Source organism: Aspergillus luchuensis, chromosome 6 (assembly GCF_016861625.1).
Source record: "Aspergillus luchuensis IFO 4308 DNA, chromosome 6, nearly complete sequence".
Lineage (NCBI taxonomy): Eukaryota > Fungi > Ascomycota > Eurotiomycetes > Eurotiales > Aspergillaceae > Aspergillus > Aspergillus luchuensis.
In genome coordinates this window covers 2,274,705-2,291,415 of record NC_054854.1, presented here as the reverse complement: position 1 = coordinate 2,291,415, position 16,711 = coordinate 2,274,705, and the positions used below count along the sequence as shown (strand labels likewise).

The following is a 16,711-nucleotide window of genomic DNA, read 5'->3' as shown; positions in this document are numbered from 1 at the left end:
TCTTTTCGGAAGGAGTCTAGAGGAATTGCATCGCCCCAAACGCCAGAGCAGTTTGCGGATCTAAAAGGGACGGCAAGATCTCAACGGGCAAACATGGCTGACCGCTGCATGAGTAAAGTATTATGTCACACATCTGAGAGCCGAAGGAGAACTAGCGACACGCAAGCAGCCAGGCGGAAAAAGTATGTACTTTGATCATGCATGATGTAGGTAAGTGATACCAGCGGGATTTTCGTAGCATCCAATAGTCCGATGCATACGGACTGAACTCGGGCAAAGCATACTAAGAAGTGTGGGTGGCTCTAGCTGTTCGCGTGGCGAATTATGACCCACGGGTCGGAGGTTCGCCTAACATTAGTGAAAAATCAGACTCCATAGAGAATGAGACGATACGAGGAAAGTGCAGAACCAGCAGACCACTTTGGCCTTGGCTAGTCAGTTTCTTGTGAAGGAAATTAACTGCGAGAGGTCGCAATTGCGGTGCACAGTCTGGGGATCTCCGAAGTGACAGGAAAGTGGACGTCAATCCCTGATGGGGGAGCATGTCGGAAGAGGGGACTAGGGGCAAATCAAAGAAAGTTTGCCTGGGGGAAAAGTAAACATCGGGCAAAGGAAAAGAGGCAGATCAGAAGTCAAATGTGAAAGCGCCACCGCGGCTATTCGGAATTCAGTTCCGCTCATTGCCGAAGTCCGAAAGGGTCTTGCAAGTCCGAGTTACACATGGCTAGACACTTGCATAGAAATTTCGAAGCAAGCTGTGGAAAAGAAATAAATGCATTTCTGGTCCACTGATTGACAGGCGGCATGCTTCCATGGTCTTTCGACACGGTCAACCCACCAGGATCCGTGGAACCGGCCACCAGGAACAACTGGATCAAGTACAAGTCAACAACATGGGTATCTTGTTCAATTTTGAGGGCATATTTATGAAAATAAGCGGGCCATGGGTGCCGAATGGACAAAGTCCGAGGGATACAGACCATGTAGAGGCCGATGGTGAATAATTCACTAATTAGTTAGCATCGGGCGCAATGTCGGCCTCGTTCATTCTTTGTGCGTTTGGGGTTCCGGGAAGGACCTCATGACTGTCACCCCAAGCAGGCCAAGAAGGACTCTGTGTACACTGTAAAGAAGTGAATCATTCGGATTGGTAAGGAAGAGTCAGAGAGAGAGAGAGAGAGAGAGAGAGGGAGTGAGAGAACAAGAAACTCGAGTTCTACAGTATCAGGGATACTTCCTAATTGGGCCATCACGAGGTCTCGCCTTCACGTGGCCGATCAATTTCTTGTTTGGGTCAAATCAATCCAATTCAATCCAATTCCAGTTCCATTCCAATCCCTCTCCATCATCTTCGTCATCTTCTCTTCCATTCTTGCCATCGCTGGGATTAGAAATTAGAAGATCTCTCTGATTTCAAATTGAAGCCATCTCCACTCAGTTCCTGGAGATAGAAAGAAACCAGACTAGACTGCTGCGACTGCTGCTAAGGATCCGCGTCTAGACACTTTACCAAGTGCCACTTGCTGTCCCGTCCATTTTACCCCTCCTCACACCAGCCAATCCCTATTACAACACCACTAGTATTACTGCTCTTCGCTCAGCCACTGTTCGATTCTTTGACCATCCGCGCGCTTCGCCTGCTTTACTGTCCTATCGTCGGGCGTCTCTTGTCTCACCCTGGGATCCCTGATAATTTACACAGAACCATCAACCTCCTGCGTCAGTCAGTGTTGCCCGCCCGGCCATTTCGTCAGCCTTGCTAATACCCCACTTCCCTGCAGCCTCGCTTCCCATCTTTCAAATCTTCCATCTTCCTCTCCCTTCTAAACCTTGCCCCTTCTCCCCTTCTTGAGTGACCCTTCTTCCGTTATTTCATCCAAGTAAAACTATACCTACCAGTTTTGAAGATTGTTAATCATCCCCTTCATGTCGACGTACATCTACAAAGAACGAGACCGTGAGCGGGAGTGGGACGAGCCCCGTTCTTCCACCGTCTCTATCAAGCGTTACGTCATACCCTCCGAAGACGAACGTGAGCGCGACTTTTTCTATCGCCGCGAGGACCCTGGTGATAGAGAGGTGGTGATTCGGCGCACGGTCGATCGTGAAGAACCTCTTACCGTGCAGCGCTACGAGCGTGAAGTTGATTATGACTCGCGCCCATATGACTATCGCTCCGAAAGAGACTATTACGAACGTGAGTACTATGCGCCCGAACGCATCCGCAGACATCCCGCCCCCATTGTCATTCGTGAAGCTCAGCCGGTAATCTTTCTTGAAGCCCGAGGTCCGGTCTACATCAATCCGCGGGAGTCCGACTACGAAATCGTCCGCCGCTCTGAAGTAGACAGAGAGCCCGGAGGTTATTACTACCATCGCCGTGTTCGAGAATACGATGATGACCGCCGTTCTCGACGGGAACTGAGCCCTAGTGACTCCATTTCTCAGGCTGCCCGCCATCGAGATGGCCAGGAGGCGTATAGCAGTGACGACAGCATGGTTTACATCCGTAAAGAAGTTCGAGAATACGATGATAGCCCCCATCATCGGCGACATCTGGCCGAGGGTGCGCTAGCGGGTGTCGGTGCCGCAGAACTGCTTCGCAATCACCGCAAAAAAGAAGGGGAAGAAGTGTCGGATGGTGTGGGCCGCCTGGGCAGGGATGTCGGCGCGGGTGCTCTGGGGGCTGTTGCGGCAGAGGCAGTTTCGCGCGTTAGAGACCACTACCGCAGCAAAAGCCGACATCGCTCCCATTCGATTGATGATGGCAGAAGCTCTCACTCGCGCCATCACCATCACCATCATCACCACCGCCATAGCCATAGCCGTCGCAGCCGCAGCCGCAGCCGTTCACACTCCCACTCACGCGCCAGACATCTTGCGGAACTTGGCCTAGGCGCTGCTGCCATTGCCGGAGCCGTGGCGTTGGCGCGGAGTAAGTCGAATTCAAACAAAGACCGACGAAGCCGCTCACGCCATCGCCGCGCCTCGAGCTCGCGCAGATCGCTAAAGGATAGCCATGAAGAGACACGCAGCCAGTCGCAACGCAGGAAACATATGGCAGAGGCTGGCCTGGCTGGAGCGGCTGTAGCGGGGCTGGTGGAGAAGGCACGCAGCCGTTCCCGCTCTCGCAGACGCGAGTCTCGATCACACAGTGCTATCCGGAAGGCCCTCCCCGTGGTAGCAGCTGGACTCGGAACGGCAGCGGCAACGGGTCTCTACGAGAAGAATAAGGAAAAGAAAGAAGAGGAGGAGTCACGACGTCGGGAACGTCGACGGTCGAGGTCGCGGAGCCGCGCCCCGTCGGAGGTGTACCCTGATCCAACGAGGGACTCACCTGGTTTGATTGAATACGGCGATCATCCAGTCCATGGCAGCATACCTCCTAACTACTATGGTCGGCCAGTGAGCCCGCATGGATATTATTCCGACGCTTCTGATCCTGTAGCCAGCGGTGCTGCGGGGTTCGGCTCTTCCAGGCATCGAACACGCAGTCTCAGTCGCAGTCGCAGCCGCAGCCGGGGCGTTCGATACAGTAGCGACTCGTCTGATTCCGATGGAGGCAGCCGCCGCAGGCGTCGAAGCCGTCACGGCAAGCATCGCAGCCGTTCCCGCGAAATTGCCGAAGCTGCTTTAGCCGCCACGGGAGTTGGGTATGCGGCCCACAAGCTTTCACAGAGAAACGAACGCAAGAAAGCGGATAGGGACAGAGATAGGCCGGGTAAGCCTTGGTGATTTGCGGTAAAAAACAGGGTATTCCAAGCTGACGGTTGTCTGCTAGAATCCGATGAGGATGCACGCCGTGAGCCATATGACAACCCGTACAAAACTCCATTGCCCTATCCGGCCACACCTGCAGCAGCGCCTCGGCCAGTTGATGATCACCAGTATTATCCAAACGGCAACTACTTTCCGCCCCCTCCAGCGACAGGCCCACGCCCAGAACTGGCACCTTACAGCCCGGCTGACTATCCACACCCTCCTGGCCCGGTGCCACCCCAGTCGTACGAATATCCCTCTGGCCCTGGCCCAGACCCTTACGCTCCGCGGCCCCGCAGGGCAGACGAGAATGTGAGTGCATCGAACTATCCCCAGCCCACTGTCCAAGACCGCGCATTCGATGGTGGGTTCAGGAAGTCTGCCGCCAGTTGGGCTATTACTGACAGTGTTATTTAGGTATAGACGTCCAGTCGCCGCTGAGAACTCCCCGTGCGAGGAGGCGCCGATCACGCGCTGCCAGCCAGCCTCCGGGGCCAAAGTCAGTTGTATTTGATATCCAATCAGAGCATGAAAAGCAGAATGATCTCGGATACGAGACGGATGACAGCGATTCTACTATTGAGTCAATACATGGGAGCCGTCGCAACCGCCCTCGGGCTCGTCGACACTCTTCGTCGGAGCCATACTCTTCATACAAACGTAGTGATGCTCGCTCTGTGGCACAGGGCCGGCAGAATAATGCGACGGAGTCAGATTCTGATTCGACGATTGATCTGCCAGACCGGTTTGACTCGCATGGTCGGCTTCTGCCACAGCCCGACGATGATCCGCTGGCAGGTCGGCTTGAGCAGCTCATGAGGGGATTTAACCGAGTCTTTGCGTAATCATGGTGTTCATTTGTCACCTTTCTTTTTTTCCCACTGTTTATGCCGCTTCTGCTTGACGAACGAAGTAATGATGATGAATGATCTGATTTGACACGTCTGTTTAAACGAGAATATCACGCTTTAACGGCCTCATGTATCTACCAAATGCTTCCCTCTGGTCAATGTGGCTTTGTCTATGCAGAATGAAATTGATAAGCCGGCGTTCGGCCGAACGATCTCGCAGATTTGATAGATCGTCCCGTTGAGGGAGATTTCCCAGTTCAAATGCCAATCTCTGCGTGCCTGCCTTGGACGAGGATGCGTCCCCCAGGAAAGGGAAATGCCGGGCGTAACCTAACATGTGCAGATCTGCAACCCCAAGAGCCGGACGATACATGAACCAATCCAACCGACAGGTCAAGTTAACTGTATTCCCTCACTCACTGTGACCCACTGTGAAGAGAACAGCTGTCATTCTTGGAGTGTTCGCATTGGATGTATCTTGCAGTTTGCATTATCCTCGGTCACAAGCACAGTCAGTCAGTCAGTAAGCAAGTAAGTAGTAAGCCAGTTCCATCCAAGGCAGCCAGAAGAAACAACTAGGCAACCACCAGAACAAGAAACCTTCGGTTTATCTTGCATTGGGATCATCCTATTGGTGAGGAGATTATATCCTTGTTCGCTTCTCGTTATTCCTTTCATCCTCCGCTGCCTTTTTTTTCGTTCTTACCTACTTAGTAGCCTACTGCTTCTGTACGTACCTGTGCATTAGAGTACTTTCATCTACGTCAAGTAAAGAAAGTATACTTGAGATTAAAGCCAAGTTGCCTACAGAATATCAGAAACATAAAAATAAAATACCTCAGCCAGTTTTTCTATCCTTGCTTTACTAGCACTCCAAACAACCATACTCAAATTGAATCAAGTGATCCACTACTAGTATTTACAGGTTAAGCATTATTAACCTTGCATACTTGATTCATACCCTTTCTCCCCCCCACCCCATCATCATCATCATCATCATCATCATCATCATATACGTCTCTTTCCACTTTTCTCACTTCTTTACATACTACGGTACAATAAGTTATGGCCTGTCTCATTCATGTACGGTTTTTATTTATTCTTATTTACTGTTATTTTTTTAGGTTCGGAATGTGGGGGGCAGCGCCCCCCCACCTCTCCCCCCCTCGGTTCCGGGTTTATTCGGGGTTCGGGATTTCAAAAGAGTGAAGAACATATGTATCTATACTAAGATATGCATCATGCAAGATTCGGAGTTACTTCGTTACTTCGGTGCCCTCGTTTATTTTATTTTATTTTATTTCTGTTTTTATATTTGGTTTTTCGTTTTCTCGTATCTGTCATGTTAGGAATAATAAGCAAATATCCATTTTTCTAATGCAACTATGGCAATCAATGGTTATGAAAACCTTCGACATGAACTGAATTTAGTGACTGGGAGTAAATATTCATGGGTATCCATCCCCCTTTTATAATAAGGAGTGCAAAACATAATTCACATACTACGTAGTTATCCAAATAAAAAGCTTGTCACACACTCTCTAGGATTAGACTCTGCGAGTACCTGATTTACATCTGGCTGGGTACTGGCTAGGTAGTTGGTACTAGGATAGTTCTCCATAATTAGATAGAGTTGTCTGTCTTCATGTTCTATCTGGTTCTTTTCTTAGTTGTCTTGTAGTATCAGCCTTCGGTATCTAGTCATTTCAATGTATACCTTTAGTATCTTTCGAGAGAAATCAGAAAAAAAAGGTTGACTGAAATCACCAAGATTATCACACAACCCTGGGCTCAGTGCTGTCCCCAGAACATCATGAAAAGAAAACTACGGAATCCATCACCTCGGTATCTGTAGAGTTTCTAATGAAGTCAATCAGCCATCAGCTGAAAAGTATTACATCCATCCATCAATCATATTATGTATATCCATGTACTTCCCCCTATTCTCCTAAGTCTATGTACCCCTACCCCTATCTATCCACCATACCATGCAATTAACTTTCTTCAAATGTGGCACAGTCAAGCACCTCACATAGAATATTATGTACACACATACATAGATACAAAAAACGCATGGTTAGGAAGTTTCACAACCCCATGCAGAAGCAAAAGCAAGAGAGAACGACGTGTGCACCCGTCACCGATGCTCCCTCCCCTCTAGTCAAACACACAACGCTCCCAGCCAGGAACCAACCACGCAAGTTTGAAGCAAGCAACACAAGAAGTAAAACAAGTAAAAATAAGAAACAAATAAAAAAACAAACCCCCAGAGAATGAAAATAAAAAAAAAAAAAAAAAAAAAAAAAAAAAAAAAAAAAAGCTGTATAGAGCGCCGTGCTGATGCATACATAACGTTCTTTTCCTTTATTGTAATAAATAAGAGATGGAAAAAAACTGTGCCGTTCTCCATGCTTTTGCTGCCGTTTTCTTTTCATGATGAAAAATATCAGGTCGTTACACATCAGTTGAGAAATAGACCAATCGCTAGGTTTGATAAAATGAAAGCTCCAACAAAGGAAACACGTTATCGCAATAGCGTACTGTCATACGCCATGTCGAGTGGCACAAGGGGGGAGTAGCCCTTGCTCCGGTTGAGGGCCAACCCCATATGTAAGGGTCACCCCGGTCATTCAGTCCTTATCCAGGATAAATTAACCTTCCGCAAAATACAGGGAGGTAAAGACCGTCTAGACGAGAGCCAGCACGATAAGGTATCGGAAGGAGACACAACTGAGTAATGCGAAGCCACGCGATCATGACTGACAGCTACGGAAAAACCAATTTCACGCCGTAAATGCTCGCTTGAGGGACCGAAAGGTCTTCTTCAACGCCTCGACCGCCGACATATCGACATCTTCGGTTCGGGCGAGTCGGACTCGGCGATAATACTTGGTCCCGGAGATACTGACGGTCTTGTTGTCCGGCGGATGCTTGCCACCCCCATCCGTGTCATCGTCCTCATTAGGGATTACCTTAATGCTAGAACTGACGGATGCTGAGTGGAGACGGGAACTCAGTGGAAGTTGATATTTGACCACACCGCGGACGATCAGTTCGAATTCATGCTGGAGCACCCGCTCCCATCGCTCTGTGCCGCCTTCTTCCGTCTTGTTGCCCGGACGGGCAAGCCGAATTTGTCCTTTGGACGCCGTAGGAACATAATTCCATGGCGACGGCTCGAAAGACAGAGGGGAATCAAATCGGAACACCCGACCGAGCAGCATAGTCTGAGGATCGCCGGCCGGATCAGATTCGATGGGATCTGTGCCCTTGTCCACGCCGCCCTTGGTCTTCTTGCCGTGCAGCGATAGGGTGCTGTTGAACAGGCAACTCGCGTCACCAGCGCAGCGAGCGATGAGAGCCATCTCGGCCCGTTTCCGGCTGTTCTCCACTCTGGGGACGGGACTCGAGTCGGTGCTGAGCTTGCGCCAAAGCTCGTCGGTTCCGACGAATCGACTCTTAGCGAAGATGTTCATGTCCATATCGTCAATGGACACGGGAAACAGGTTCGGATTGACGGCTTGTACATTGAGATCCAACATAATCTCTTGCTCGGAAGCAAGAACGTTTTGGATGTCCAGGATCTCCACATCCACAAGAGCCTTCGTGGAGGCCACCACGAACGACGTCACGCCCCCGACGAGCAAGAAAAGTAACAGACTGATGATGACACATGCACCGTACCGCGAAAAGTACCCGCGTTGCCGCTGTTGCATGTATTCCATCTGGCGTAGGCTGGCACTATTGGGCCGTCGTCCAGCGCCATGACGGCTGCGTGTCACTCGGGGGGACCCTACCAGCGGCGTCCGCTCGTCATCCGCCCCTTCGGCATCAAAATCATACCCGTAGCCATCATTCGACTTTTTGGTCCCGCTGATCGTGCGGTAGTTAGGTCCAGCGCGAGACCCCGGATGCCGGGACTGCCGGTACCCACCGCCAATAAAATGCCGGGGCGACTTGAGGTGCGTCTGAGGCTGAGGGAACGGTGACTCGTGATCGAACAAGGACGGATAAAGGTTATTGTTGCGTCCGTAGCGCCCGATGTGATGGTGCCGGGGCGTGTGGGTGCCGCCGTTATCGACTCGGGAGTGGCTTCGGGCACTCTCCTCGCCAGGGTCGTCCGGCCCGGTAGCAAACGTATTATTCGTAAACTTCATGCTGCGTTTGCCGGTCACGCTGTGGTTGCCATCCCGGATTCCCGGCCGACTGCGAACCGCAGACAGCTGATCCACCTGGCTGGCCATGGAGGTGGCACTGGGGGTCCGGGAATGGTATCTGTTTTGCCGCACAGGATACGGGTCAGGAGGGTTGGACTCGTACACAAATGTTTCGTCCGAGTCGGACACATCGGCCTCGTCAACGGCGCTGGCCACCTTAGCTTCGAAAATGTCCGCTTTGGAGGATGCAGCGCCGCTGGCCAAGGTCGCCGGTTTGCGCACCCGCTTCTTTTCTCTCTTGGCCCGGATTGTCTCCTGGCTACCTTTCATGCGAAGAGTGCCCGAAGGATCCACTCGGCCAGTATTACCCCGGTCCCCGGTAGCCACAGCGAGGGATACCTGGGGAATGGAGCTGACGGTCTCCGTCTCGACAATCATGTTCCGGACAGACCCATCCGCCGGTTTGGCACGAGGACCGCCGCTCAAAGATGTCGAGGACTGCTTGGAAAGAAGAGCATTGGTGCCCCGGGTCTTCGAAGCAGAATGACGGCGATGACCCTCCATTGGCTCGGAGCTCTTGTTTCCTCCACTATCGCTGCCACTCTCATTGTGGAACCGCGACGCCTTGGGGGTGGCGTCCGATTCATCGATCTTTTGTAACTGAGACTCTTCAGTCAGGGGTCGGTTCATGACCGTATCGGTCGAGGGCGTGGACTGATCGCTAGCCATCTCCTGGACGGTTTCCAGAGCCGACCCCTGGCCCCTATTTACGGCACGGGGAGCACTCCGGTCTGGCTTTGTCGCAAAGTCATCTGGCACCGACCGTTTGATCGAGGTATTCGGAGGAGTAGGCTCTTGTGGTTCCGACCGCCGCGTTGTGGCCCATAATGGCATGGTGGGCTTGTCCGGATCGGGCACATCGGAGAACGTTTCGGCATTGGGGGGTGGGCTGAGGACGGGAGGTCTGCTGTTCTGGGACAGCGCTCGTTGTACGACCGTGGCGGAGGGGAGCGTGCCAGAACCAGTATTCGTTGTTGTAATGGAACGATTGGGACTGCGATCGATGCTGCCTTTGCGAGATCGAGAGGAAGTGTGACGGGGGGTTGCACTGGTCTTGCGCGGACGAGAGGAGCGGACGGGGGAGGACTCGCGGGAGGATATAGCCGAGTTGGTGGTAGACGTTGAGGCGGAGACGCCAGGAACCGCATGCGAGAACTTAGGCAGCTGTGACGCGGCGGAGCCCTGGGCTTGGGATCGAAAGGTTGAACGTGGCACTTCTATCATGTCACTTTCACTGGCAGATCGGCGTGGTGCAGACAAGGCAGCCTCATCTCCGTGGGCCATACGAGATCCACCAGAGGTCCCATTGGGATAAGGTGACCTCCCGGACTCCGCCGCCATGATCTCTGGCGAGTCAGAGCTTTCTGACAAGACCGGTAGAAATCACGAAGTCCGAGAGGGAACCGGAACAAAGGTCCGGACAGGGGAGGATGGGAGAAAAAGAAAATAAGAGGGTAAGAAAAAAAAGGAAGAAAAAGGAAAAGTAAATCCCAATAATGAAGTATCGGTGAGCCACCAGCCGGCAGGAGACCCCAGGACGGACGGAAGGGGGAGGAGGGCCCCAAAAAAAGAGACAACAAAAAAAATAAAGCACTGGGTGTCAGGAGATTCGGGGGTGCTCGAGAGGAAAAAACGGCGAAAGCTAAGTGGCCGCCGCGTTGGGAATTCAGGACAGCGGTTTCCTGTCTGTCGTACCAAACCACGTTACACAGTCAACCGAATGAGAGGACGAATGGACGACAGCCACATGCTGCTGATGGTCTTGAGAATTACCAGATGGAGGGAAAAGTATATCAACCCTGCGAGGAGGAGGGGAAAGGTTTGTAGAGAGGGATGCAAGAACTAGGGGGGGTGTATGTGTGTGCGTGTGTGGTGAATGTATGGTGCAGCCCACCCCAGCGGAGGATATTGTGTTGTTGTTGTTGTTGTTTTCCTAGCCCGGGCCCTTTTTTTCAGGAAACCAAGTAATAATCCAAGTAGACCCAAGCCGTCAACGCCGGCGCAACCGTGCACATAACTCGATCAGAAGACGGTGAGATGGAACGTCTAGAACAAGGCTCCAAGCGCGTTAGCTCACGGGAAGGACGAGAGAACGGTGTCGATCCAGGTGGCCAACTGCAGGTATGGCCGGAACGAGGCTTGCGGGAGGCGGACGGTTGTGGATGGTGGAGGTGAAGAGGGAGGGAGGGAGGGATGGAGGGGAGTCCAGAGAGGGTTTGATGATGTCTATTGGCAGCTGGCAGGAGGGAATGGCGGATGGACAAGCCAGGTTTCGACAGGCTGTCAGACGCAAGGAATCGATTGCGAAGTCAGAAACTTTCGACAGCGGAAACTGTCAGACACAGGCAGTCAGCAGTACTAGTAGCACCGCCAACCAACCATCCAGCCATCAAGGAACCAGCACCAGCACCAGCAGCAACAGAATAGTAGTAGTGTGTAGTGTGTAGTGTAGTGTAGTGTATCTAGCTAGCTGCTTGGTACTTGGTAGTGATAGCACTAAGCCGGTACCCGAGAGAAGCTGACCCAGTTTTTCGCCAGTAACCGGGGCACCCAGAAAGTTGCAGCACGGGAGATAGGCCGAAAGTACTAGTCTAGATAACTAGTAGATAGCGACGATTGCACTGACTTACTTAGGTAAGTCTAGTAAGTAAGTAAGTCACTAGATAGTTCCAGTCGTCGCCTGCGTGCGTACACACACACACAGAGAGAGAGAGAGAGAGGCAGTAGTATCTAGTACTAAGAAGAAAGAGGAGGACCCCGATCGGGCCAGTCAAGGGGAGAGGGGACGGCGAGACCCAATGATAGCCGCCCACGTCAAGGAACGGGAAGGAAAAAAAGGTGTCTAGCGTGGGAGTCAACAAGCAGTGAAGTGGACCTGTTTTCTTCTCTTTCCTTCCTTCCTTCTTTCTTTCAGCTAGCTGGTGGAGGTAGAGTAGCCGACCAGCAGGTAGATTGTGAAAGGAAGATAAACTAAACAGAGGACAGAAAGAGGGGGGAAAAATGACGTGAGGAGGGGGTAAAAGACGGGAGATGAGATGAGATGAGATGAGATGAGATGAGATGAGATGAGATGAGAGGAAGTAGTACGTAGTAGTTGAAGGATGTTTTTGTTTCGAGTTTCAAGCTAAGAATAAAACAATCCCCTTCCAAACGGGATTCCTCAGGAATCCACGCCATCATGAGCCTGAAGGTAATCAATACCTGCAGTGACATCGCAGTTTGGTAACTTTACCTGCTGCCACACCACCTTTTCCCCGACCATACGGGACAATACGGAACCAATACGGAACATCCCTCCGACCGGGAGGATCATCATGACTTCATCTCACCCCCCGGAGAAACACATTCGAGACGCGGAAAGAACTTCTTCCCAGCAGGTTTGTGCTAATAACCAGAAAAACTCTGTTTAAGCTTTTTTCTTTCTTTCTTTCTTTTTTTTTTTTTTTTCTACCAGATATCTTGAATATTTCAAGGGGAAGGGGGGTTACATTCCCCCCTTTCACATGCTATATACCCTAACCTCTATCATCCTAGCCATAATTAATATACACTCAGATAGATGGAAAGGAAAGCAGCTGTAGCCAGAATCCAAAGGTATTGCAAAGAAACTCTCATCACGCCATACCTCTCCAATGCAACCCCAGTGCAATAGCCAAAAGAGCAACTAAATAGGAAATTGAATTGGAACCCAGCAAACCAGAGCCAACCTTCTACCCAGATCATCCTCTAAACTAGACTAGACAATCTTATAAACTCGTTTCGCAATGTAGAACGACGCAATGGCGAACAGAACTAGCCCCGCAGTAACTGAAGAGTAACTCCATTAGCCACGACATCCTCATCCAATGTAGAAGAGAGGGAGAGAGAGACTTACTCGACCAAAACCACGACAAACTATCCACATCCTGACCAGGCACCTTGACATTCATCCCCCACATACCACAGATAATATTCAGCGGCAGGACGATCGTTCCCAGCACCGTCAACTTCCCCAACACATCGGCTGTTTGTTCCTGCCGCTCGTTCATCAGGATGTTGATCTGCGCCAGGTAGTTGGAATGCGCACGCGACAGAAGCCTACAACACAGCAGTCCAATTAGTAAAGCAAATACCATTATTCCAAAGGGGCGGTTGTCGCGACGTACGTTTCGTAGTAGGTCAAGCTGCTGGTCATCGTCATGATATGGTCTTGGATATCACCCAGATAGAGACCAATCTCCGACTTGGGCGCCACTTCCCATTGCTCGTTGCATCGCTTGGCGAAGCCCTTGACAACGTCTGCCTTGTTGCTCAAAAGGCGGTACATCCCCATCACCTTCTTGCGGCACACGCCCACGCGCCGCAGCATCTCACCGGGGGCCAGAGACGTGGTCACGCTCTGATTATCCTCTTCCTTGTTGGGCCCCATACCTCGCTCATCTGCATGCATCTGCATGATCTTCTCGTCGATCTCATCGACCTCGTCCTCGATGGCCTGAATCAAGGGGCCAAATACGTCCGTGATGTCATCAATCAGAGCATACGAGATCCAGTCGGAGCTGAGGATAAGGTAATCCATTAACTGACGGATTCGTCGGCGCACATTCGCCGGATGGGGAGTCTGCGAGAAGTGGAAGGACAGCACACCTTCCCGGAACACAACGACATACATGTTCACGGGCTCGAGATAGTTTTCGCTATTGGGGTCTTGCTCAAAGGTGCGGTAGTTGACAAAGTAATAGTTCCGGAACAGCTCGACTTTCTCGCGCGCCTCTTGCATCATGATATCCTCGGTCGTCAGGGCATGGATACCAAAGGATTTGGCGAGCACTCGCATTTCTGCATCGGTCGGGCACAGAACATCAAGCCAAAAGGTCGGCCGAGGCCCATACCGTTTGGGCTTGGGTTGTGCCGGTTTGCGTAGAGGCGACGCTTCGGCGGATGTTCGTGCCTCGGTGACAGCCTCACTGATGATGGACGTTCGAGGCTGGTGCCGTTGATTCCCATAGACACCCTGGTGATTGTTGTGATTATGGATGCCATTGCCATTCGCGCCGTGACTGTTACCGTTCGGCGACATGACCCGGGATACGTTGCCGCTGGGCTGACGGCTATGGTTGTTGTGGTCTGTCGTGCCCTCCCTTTGATGGTGCTCCTCCTCTTCCTCCTCTTCATCCGACGAAATGTCTAACTCTGGCGGATCAGGGATGAAAAGCTCGCGGAAACTACCACCAGGCTGGCATAGCTCCGAGATGGTCTGGGCGTGAATAGTACTTTGGAACTCTTCGTTGAAGTACGTGAATCGGTAGGGAGCTTCCTCCTCTTCGCGTCGCCAGAGCCGGTACTGTGGACGAAGACGACCCTCGACAAGCATAGGCTCACTGATCTTCTTCGCGCGATAAGCACCTGAACGCTCCTCCTTCTCCTGGCGGCTCCAATCCTCCAAGACGGATAGATCCGGCCATTCCCTAAGCCGCCGCCGTCGGCGATGGCCTTCTTTGGCCGCCCTCTGTGCGTCTTCTTCGGCAATCTCCGAAACCTCTTCCGTTGGGAAGCAGACATCTTCTTCAGCTGGGAAGGTCGTGCGACGACGGAGACGCTCCTGAGGGTTAATCTGCGGCGACGTCGGCGACGACCCAGGTGACTGCGCGGGTCGATTATTGGTTCCATCGACATCGATCAACACATCATGCGAGCGAGCCAGTTGTTCCATACGATTGTCAATCGACTTGGCAAGCGAAAAGTCGAACTCCGCCCCGGTGACCACTGCATCGTCATAGTTCATCTCAGGCCCGAGCTTGGGCGACGTTGGCATGGACGGAGGGTTGTTGATGTCATAATCACGATCTTGTTGCTCACCAAACTTGGGACTCGGTATGGCACGAGGCGAGCATCGAGAAGAGCTCGAACGACTGGAGGCAGGTCGTCGCTGGTGGAACGACAGCGGGCTTGACCGAAAGTCGGCCCCGTACCGAGGCAAGCTAGGACTATGACCAGAGGGCGGTGGCATCAACGGTGTCCGATCATTGACTTCCTCTTCTTCCCCACCACTATCATTATCCACTCGATACGATCTATGCGCCGACGGCAGGGTCTGGGAGCCCGACTCGGGACGAAAGGGGGTGGTCGAGGAACCGGGACGGTAAGATTGGGCGAGACGACTATCTCTCCGAGGTCTCATCGACGGTTGATGACTATGTAGAAATTAGCCCGATGAAACTAAATCCCAAACCAAGAGAAACATGACTGAGCAACATACCGATGATCCAACAAAGCTTCACTCTCCAAACTCGTACTACTGAGATCCCTACTACCCAGTTTATAGAACGGCAGCGAAGCTTGCGGCTTCGTCTGATCAGCCATCATGCTGATATCCTCACCTGCGTCGGGGATCGAGGCATGAGGAGCAGCGGGATGAGGATCCTCAGCGCCGCCGAGAAAGGACTGACGGCGATGACGACGCTTTCGATGACGGGGTTTTTTCCGTTTGGCAGATTTAATTGTGGTACCTGATCTGCTTCCTGCGCCATCGTCCTGCTTCCGATCCGAGCCAGGAGTTTCGTAGCCACGCGTGATTGCTAACTGGGAGTCACCGGCACGTCGAGTACTGTGTCGGGAGGGTTTGGACGGGCTGGGAGCGGTCTGATGCGGAGTTGACGGTGAAGGCTGCATTGTGATCTGGAACGAGGGCCTCGGGGCCGAGGATGCTGCATGCACGATGATCGGCCCAAAAATTAGGGGAAATGTTCCCTCAATTCCTTATCTTAATGGGTTCCACTTCCCAAGGCGATACGTTTGCAGCTAGTAGTAAATAGTATACGGTTTAGCAGCACCATGCACGGGGGTTTTCGACACCGGGGAATGACTGCTGCGATAAGAATGAGAGTAACGATGACGAGGATATAAAAAAAAAGGCAATCCAAGACGCAAGGTTATCGGGTATGCAGTGTCGGCCAGCCTAGTAGGGCTCAGCGTGGTCAGGGACAATTCATCGGGGCGCAGTGCGCAGTGCGATTGGAGATCGGCGAGCGAGGGGCGAGGCGTGGTGGGACATGAGGCACTTCCAACGGCAAGGGTTGAGCTCCATCAACTGGAGAAATGGGGAAAAATCCGAAAAAGTACTGTGTAGTACAGAGTACACGATGGGGATAGACTAGAATGGGGGTGAAAGGTGGGGAAGCCAATGAAGGACCTCTGCTGTCAAGAGAAGTTCCGAAGAACAAGCAACGATGGGGAAGATGGAAGAGTGAGGGAGTTCCAGACCAAATGCCTGGCAAAAAGCAAGGAAACCGGGAGCTCCAGTCCCCCTGCCCGGCCATAATCACCGCTTTAAGGCCCGCCCAGTCAGGTGATGACATCACTGGCTCACCGATGCTTTTTAGCTTCCCCCCAACACCAAATACGGAAGTCTGTTCTTCAGAGCCTGCAATGGTCTTATTGTCATCATACTACATACAGTCATACATATTAGACACCACAATGTTACATTAACAACATGGGGAAAAATAAAATAAATAAAAAGGCATAACTTCAAAGTAGCAATCAAGGCCGTCATATCGTCAGCTCTAGATATCGGGCATCATCATAGACATCATCAATATGAGACAAGAAATGAGAATATTATGAAACAGAAAATAGACAAAAAGTATCAAAGCAACCAGACAGGGGATATAATTGAAAGCACAGCAAACGCTCCAAGTAGCCTTCCAAGCATTATTCATTACCTTTTTTGAACCGGGTTGGATTCCGGCTCTCATCATCCATCCGTCCTGACGCCTCCCGTGCTAACCAACGCGAAAGAATAAACAAAACCATAACGACCCGCAAAGTAGGATGGATCAGACTCCCAGCAAATTGTGCAGTCGTCGTCTCCCAGTAGACTATGAGACATATTCTGGTCTGAGT

The 16,711-nt window shown here is 51.7% G+C and overlaps 4 protein-coding genes across 4 annotated transcripts; 1 reads left to right on the top strand and 3 right to left on the bottom strand.

The window, feature by feature from the left end:
• Positions 1-677: 677 nt before the first annotated feature.
• On the bottom strand, positions 678-983 carry AKAW2_60760S (uncharacterized protein; the record flags this gene model as incomplete). Its single annotated transcript, XM_041692921.1, has 1 exon — positions 678-983. One exon carries the CDS (start codon positions 981-983, stop codon positions 678-680), a length of 306 nt encoding a protein of 101 aa, XP_041546258.1.
• A 943-nt stretch (positions 984-1,926) lies between these two features.
• Positions 1,927-4,176, top strand: AKAW2_60759A (DUF3824 domain-containing protein; the record flags this gene model as incomplete). Its single annotated transcript, XM_041692920.1, has 3 exons — positions 1,927-2,197; positions 2,282-3,721; positions 3,782-4,176. 3 exons carry the CDS (start codon positions 1,927-1,929, stop codon positions 4,174-4,176), a joined length of 2,106 nt encoding a protein of 701 aa, XP_041546257.1.
• A 3,217-nt stretch (positions 4,177-7,393) lies between these two features.
• Positions 7,394-10,168, bottom strand: AKAW2_60758S (putative phospholipid metabolism enzyme regulator; the record flags this gene model as incomplete). The annotated part of the gene is made up of 1 exon (XM_041692919.1): positions 7,394-10,168. One exon carries the CDS (start codon positions 10,166-10,168, stop codon positions 7,394-7,396), a length of 2,775 nt encoding a protein of 924 aa, XP_041546256.1.
• Positions 10,169-12,563: 2,395 nt separating this feature from the next.
• Positions 12,564-15,478, bottom strand: MNR2 (CorA metal ion transporter; the record flags this gene model as incomplete). Its single annotated transcript, XM_041692918.1, has 4 exons — positions 12,564-12,634; positions 12,702-12,904; positions 12,973-15,000; positions 15,066-15,478. 4 exons carry the CDS (start codon positions 15,476-15,478, stop codon positions 12,564-12,566), a joined length of 2,715 nt encoding a protein of 904 aa, XP_041546255.1.
• Positions 15,479-16,711: the final 1,233 nt, after the last annotated feature.